General features: G+C 37.9%; 1 protein-coding gene across 1 annotated transcript in view; it reads right to left on the bottom strand.

Annotated features, from left to right (window-relative positions):
• The window catches only part of LOC125033470, a 9,154-nt gene extending 6,719 nt beyond the window's left edge, over positions 1 to 2,435 (bottom strand). Inside the window, exon 1 of the mRNA XM_047624997.1 lies at positions 2,176 to 2,435. Within this exon, the coding sequence (XP_047480953.1) occupies positions 2,176 to 2,284 (109 nt within the window). The 5' untranslated portion in view covers positions 2,285 to 2,435. The remainder of the gene's footprint in view (positions 1 to 2,175) is intronic.
• Between the last annotated feature and the right edge of the window lie 5,065 nt (positions 2,436 to 7,500).

The raw sequence follows: 7,500 nt of genomic DNA on the forward strand, positions 1-7,500 counted from the left end.
CTGCCAGTGTCAAAAACCCAGAGTCACATGCCAACAGTCCAACTATTGGTGGTACATGGGTAACAGATACTTGCAAATATATACGTACAAACATTTCTAAAGTTATCTTAAAAGAAATGATGAGCATAACCCCCCTAATTTTTTTTTTACAGATTTTCTGATTTATTTTAATTATAATCATACCTCACAATTTCTAGCTATCCAGGTTCATGTGTTAATGCTTTGTGTGTTACAAACACAGCCACAGCATTTCAAGTTTGATTGCCCTCCCTAGACAATTTTCTATGATGAGTTTCATTTCATTTTTGTACAGACATGCATGTTACATGAAATAACATTTATTTCCTAAACTATGTTCATGAATTTTATATCTGTTTTATCTGTTTTACCTTTTTATAAAAGTATTTAGTGCATTATATTATTGTTAATATGAACATTTTGATACAAAAAATATATATATTTTTAAACGTGATGTTTACAGAACCATTTTTGTTTTGGAGTGTAGAATAAATGTACAGCTTGTTACTATGCTAAGGGCAACAATTTGCCATGACTGATCTTGGCTAGTTCCTTATTTGCTAATAAATTGCCCAGAGCTCAGGAAGCTCCACCTTGCCAGAATATACATGGTGGAGATTTGCTTGCCTCTGTCAGAGCAAAAAGCATAGAAGCCACAGAAGCACATCATTTCATACACTGTCATAACCATATTCAAAGAATACTGTTAAACATGCATATAAAATCAGTATAGAACTGATCATAAATCTTTCCTTCCCTCCTGAAAGGACAAATACCATCATGAGCCCTATTACACAAATATCCATGTATGTCAAAACTGTGACAGATCTATTAAAATCGAGCTTAGAGCTTTCATGCCACACATGTTCACACCACAATATTTTTGCTAAAATCTTAGTATTACCGAGATATGCTGTGCTAATTTCAACCTATTCTCTTTAGTTTTCATGTATGATATATCAGCAAAATATGAACCCAAGGGATATTCTATTTTAAATAGGCTTTCATTCCTGATACCAGGTACTCATCATCAAGGCCAAGTTAATGTGTGATCATAAAATATTTCTTTAGATGCTATTCTACTACAAAGTTGTCTAGATAATTTGTTTCCCAAAGTACAAGGTAATTTTGTAATGGACAGAATGATCAAATATTAGACACTTTTCATCTATGGAGCTACCATTGCAAGTTAATAAGAAGAAAGTTGTCTAACATGTAATTTCATTGTTATATACTTACAGGCATTATAATAATCTAACAGAAAAGCTGCACTCACTAATACTCACTAATTTTTGCATAGGTAAAACATTACAAAAATGAAAATAGGTCATGACCAATGTCCTATGGCAATCAGATGGGTGGGGTCTGAGGGCAGAGACCAGGCTATCATGCAAACCCAAAATCCTTTCTTACCTTCTATTTATTTCCTAGACAGGGTGGTAAGCCCCCCCCTGTACCCCACTTTATTAGCACTTTGTACCTACTTAAAGAAAACACTATATTAAAAACTCTGGCTGCCTGAGAGTGTGTGGACTTAGTCTCTGAGCGGTGATATGCAGCAGATATTTTCATCATTTTAGAGTAAACACAAGGCCGCTGCAGCTGCACCTATGTTGATTATTACTCTATTCTTTATGCTCTATAAGATGGTAGTATACATTTCCCTTTGCTGTGTGGAACTAAAAAATCACCAAACTGGTTTTAAGTATACAAAAGGGCCCTACTAACAAGCAAGACTTGGTAACTGAAAGGGGGTTTTGGGGTAGAGCCCTGGGTTTAGGAAATATGGGGACTGTTGTGGGGCTGGGAGTGACCATTGTGGTGGTTTTGTGCATTTAGGATGGGGTTCATTCCTTTGTTAACTGCAGCTGGGAGCTTTGGATACAGTCCTGTAGTAAACTCTTACCTAAAATTGTTGCATTACCTAGAATTGTTGCATATTAGTATATGCAAGAAAAAAGCTTAGTGAATAAAATGACAACTGGGACTGAAGTTGATTGGGTTAGTTATCATCCCTCTCAAAGCTTTCGTAAAGCTGTCTGTTATTCCCCACGCTTGCACCTGTCGCAAGGTTCCTCATATAAGGCTCTCTATAGCATAAAACCACTATACTCCATGAGGTTCTCCATACAATATTCCTCAAGCAGGTTTTCTTACCTGCCGTCAGTGTGTGCTTGTGACAGGCTGTTATACATGCATTGGCAGCCTTGGAAACGCTGCTACCCTTTCCCTGCACCGTCTTCAGAACAGCTGCTGAAAAAGGCATTTTGACAAAGAAGTTTCTTGCAAATTGCACTAGAACAATCACTCAGATCACGACACTGCTCTGCGTCAGAATGAGCTGGCAACTCGGCGGCCCTGCCATATCATGCGGGAGCCTCGCCTGCGTTGCCAACGTCCCCTTTACTGCTCCCGTGGACTATGGCTCCTTGTGGATGTGGATTTTGTGGTTTAGGGCTCTCACAGTTGCCATTGATACGTACTTTTGTGTCTGAAATTTTTGATAATATGAATAGAAAATAATTCCTAGATAGTTTATACGAAATATGGTTTAGCTATTCACCGTTTTTTTTTTCTTTTTGTTTTTTTGCGTGAGATAAGGAATAAGTTTTGTGTGCTACTATATGCAAAATGATATAAGGAAATTTTAGCATCGGATCAGTGAATAATGTATAATAGAAAACACGGTTCACTGAATAATATCTAATACTTGACACTGAGTCAAATCATTGGCTGCAACGGAAAATTTCTGACATGTATTCACTGAAGCTTCATATATAAATATAGACACCTGAAAACATATAAAGAGGAATTCATATGAGCAATACTAAAAGTCGTAAAACTGTATGGTTTGAATTTCATCACGCGAACTTGTTGAAGTCCATAGTGATTTTAATTATGATGACGTGCGAAATTTAGTTAGTGATCGTAAGGGGATACTTAAATGTAAAAACAGACACCTACAAACTCTAACAGCACGATACAGACTCAAGACTACCAGGCACTCACACGTATACACATGCAAACGCACGCACGCACGCACACACCACCCACCCACCCACACACACACACACACACACACACACACACACACACGCACGCACGCACGCACCACCCACCCACCCACCCACACACACACACACACACACACACACACACACACACACACACACACACACACATACACACACACACACACACACACACACACACGCACGCACGCACGCACGCACGCACGCACGCACGCACACGCACACACACGTACGCGTGCGCGCACCTCTGTCTCATAGCCGTTTTAATGCATGGGCACGCTAGGCAGTTACCCGGGGCTCCACAAGCATAGAGGACACAAGCTAATCTATGAATGTTGTGACATAAGTTTTGCAGGTAGGGGCCTCAATTACCTGCCCCCCCCCCCTCTCTCTCTCTCTCTCTCTCTCTCTCTCTCTCTCTCTCTCTCTCTCTCTCTCTCTCTCTCTCTCTCTCTCTCTCTCTCTCTCTCTCTCTCTCTCGGGTGCGCGCGCGCGCGCGTGTGTGTGTGTGTGTGTGTGTGTGTGTGTGTGTGTGTGTGTGTGTGTGTGTGTGTGTGTGTGTGTGTGTGTGTGTGTGTGCACGAAAGCCCACACACAGGATGTTACAGTATATGTAATGTAATTGCAGTATGTATTCTATGATTAATGGTAAAACACCTTACCTACTGTTGATGGTTGAAAAACCCACAATGCACAAACTAGAATAATTTAAATTAAGACAACAGTTTCGGAATCCTCCTGGATTCCGAAACAGTATAATCTTCAATAAATCAAGATTGCGTATTGAGGGTTTTTCTACTGTATCCTATGATCGTAATATTTTCATTTTTACTTCGTGAGCCTTGATGTTCGGGATGAATTATACTAATTTTCAAACACTATTCACTTCTGATAATATTATTATAAATATGTTAATTTCGGCCACATAAGCAATAGACGAAACAAATCCTTTCGTGTTTTCTTAATGGTGAGATCACTAATGTTTATTCTTCTCGCAACTCCCCTTTCAATGCTTAAATTCGCCGGAGCTGTCATCCTCACCTGAGTTAAATGAGATAACCTTTTACATAGGATAGAAACAGGAAATTTAACGAAGTTAAATAATCCTGGTTATACCTGTTGAAAAAATAAGATGGAAATTTTATTCTAGTGAGCTAGAAAAAGACCTTTTGTAAAATAATATATAGAAGCAATAATTTAGCAAGCCTTGGTGTAGTTGCCCACTTTGACCCCTCCCCCTCTCGACGGTACTGCTCGTAACCGAGATGTATTTGCTGTATCCCGGAATAACTGATCCAACAGGAATACTATTTCGAGCTGTAGGTGTGGGAGCTCCAGCGGCTCGCATAGGGAAAGCTGACAAGGTTATTCGGTACAAAGTTGTAGGCGAAATGATATTTACAATTATTATCAATTATCTAGGGTATTTGCTTACAGTGCTTCTCTTAGCTTTTTATTATTATTATTACTTTAGGTGTTTTACTATTGCTAAGCATTGCTTTTATACTTCAGTTAATGAAGCGGTATAATGTTATGTTTTTATGTCACAAAATTATTTAATATATCTGATGTTCACTGTTTACTAAAATGTTTGTGAACTTTTTTCTTTAATATTATTTACATGTAGAATTAATGTAGATTTAGCAGGTATAATATTTAGGTGAAATATAGTATAGCAGCACGCATTTTAATTCTTTGTTTTCCAGGTTAGCTTAACGTTTCATTCCATTTTCTGATTTACGTTTCTTTTCTTTTATTAGGGGTAGGAGCATCATTATTTAATTTGGATTATCCAGTGTTTTCCAAAGGGCAGAAAATAGTTGAAGAATCAGTGCACAAAGTCAGTGTCATGTGATTTTTTTTTTTTTCTTTCTTTTTTTTAATTCATCAAAAGATGCATGTAACAGATATCTTCCGATATGTTTTCCTTGACACGCTTTTCAAATTAGTTACTCATGTATCCCAATGCTTGGTTGGGATACATTGACTTGTAAGTTTGTATTTGGTCGAACGGAAAGTTATTCACAGTTCACTTTGTGTATTTTTGCTTGCAGTGTGTGTTCTGCTTGTTCATCCACTTGTGTGTGTGTGTGTGTGTGTGTGTGTGTGTGTGTAAAATATATAAAAAAGAAACATGGATATAAGTATATACATTTAATACATGCGTATTCATTTTAAGTGAAAATAACAAACCCTAAAAATTACGGGTAAACACGCAAAGGGCTGAACACGTCTATTTCAGAGGGCGGAACTGGCAATGCCCCAGAAACGCCAACAGGAACGTGACTCTAAAGCTACCATACACATAAAGGATTCGCCATGACTCATGCTGAGATTTAAAAAAATAAAAATAACAGACAGCTTATCTTTACCTTATCCGTAACTATATAACGAACTCCACTGCATTTGTGGATGAACCTTTATGACTTGATTTTTTTTTTTTTTTTTTAGAAAGTTTTTTTTATTTTTATTTTTTTTTTTATTTTTTTTTTTTTTTTGAGGCCTTGTCCCACTGAAAGATGCGGGGCTGTGCTATTGTTTGATTTGTCCCTGATCAATTTTCATATTTTTTATTTACCTCCTGTTTGTGTGCCGAATTCTATATGGGTACTTCACCACTTGAACGTGCGTGTATGGACATCTGCATATACAGTATACAGTAGCTATGGTCATCATGCTCAACAAAATGAGAAATATATTAAAGAAAACTGACATACAAACTAATTGTGACATGTCCGTAGGGCGTCTCATTTAGGTTTTCTCTTAAAGTAATTCACTAATACGGTGCCCTCGATAGTATTAATTGAAATCTGGAGTCTGCTACATCTAGTATAATATCCCCATCTTAAACTTTCCGAAAATGAATTATGGTATATAGCGTCAGTCCTTCCTAAGACAAGTACAGTTACATGGCATAAATCTAAATATACTGTGTAGTGTAGTGTTTCACAAAGTTATTGAGTAAGTTCTTTAATTAGTGTTGAGAGCCAAGAGACTCTATTCTCAGTTAATGAGAGATATTTCCCTTGTATCGCAAAAAATAAGCAATGCTATATTTAGTGCCTTGACATATTTAGAGGCGAGAAAATAGATGACTCTGTGCCAATCTTCAATATGTCGTGCTTGACCTACTGCTCTGTATTATTATTCAACTTATAGTCTTTTAACTTTTGTCATATATATATATAAAAGGATATACGAATTCCTCATTAAAGTCAGCTACATTAGTTTCGTGATTTTGTTAGGAAACACCACTGTCTTTCAGATTATAAAATCGAACAATTTCAGTGTTGTAATCTCTCTGCAGGTTGCAAGCGGTCGTGCTTGGCTTGGGTTCACCGCCAGGAGGACCACGTTACTGAGTACGTGACTGAGAATTATGCATACTGCCCATGGTAGAAACCGAAATCAAGCAGTCGAAAAGGAAAAAGAGAATGAATATACAAATGTCTTCAGTCTGTTACAACACACAACTTTTTTGGCATCTCTGGTTCCCAAATCCAAGCCCGTAGCAACATTCAATTGCGTGATTTGCGAATGTACCGTTTTGGCAGGGACAGTTTGTATCTCCATGCGAGTCTGTCCTCATCGCAAATGTCAGTCATTCCTTTTACTCAAAACTGCTGGCAAAGCAAAGGGTCTGTAGACAGAACAATATTTAATCTGTATCGATTACTATAATTCTAGACTAGCTCTATCATTAGGAAGATATCTATATTGCCAAACCAGTTAAGCAAAGAACTGCTAATTCCCTAATTCACTTTCACTGAATTGACGTGGAATTTCCTCTGCGAGAACAGACTAGCGTCAGACTGGTCTCGTGGCAAGAACCCTTTTCCGCCACAGTTGCCATCCGCGTCTAACAGACTCAACAACCTCTCTGCGGCTTCCTGAAGTGGAAGATGTGCCAAGGTTGATACGTCACTCTCGTATTTCCCCCCTAGCGTGCATGCCTGAGATCTGGTATAGATGCTTGATATAAATATTCTTGTCACTAAGTCGTTGGGTAAAAGTCTTAATCTATGGTGGCATGAGGCCTGTGACTGTATGTAAAAAAATATACCATGTACCTGAACATAACCAAATATGTGCCCATTATCTTTATTGATTTATTATTATTTTTAATGATGTGGTTTTTATGCATCTACATGGTCATCATATTCCTGTTTCCAAAATACCGTTTTGTTGATAGTTCATACCTAGTATTGTCCTGGTATGTGCTTATGTACCAAATGTACTTCCACTCTTTACCCACGCCCCTATTGCGTTCGCCTTTTTAAATTTTACCTCCTCGAGCAGTTCTTGGCACAGAAAGTGTTTGCTTCAGGTTATGTAACCCTGTTGCTTCATACTCCAAGCATATTGTGTGGAACGCACAACGGATGAAAAATCAAAACTTCGTATATCTCAACTCGTACAAATTTATCAATTTACAGCAACGTCCATCGTC

Source organism: Penaeus chinensis, chromosome 16 (genome assembly GCF_019202785.1).
Source record: "Penaeus chinensis breed Huanghai No. 1 chromosome 16, ASM1920278v2, whole genome shotgun sequence".
Lineage (NCBI taxonomy): Eukaryota > Metazoa > Arthropoda > Malacostraca > Decapoda > Penaeidae > Penaeus > Penaeus chinensis.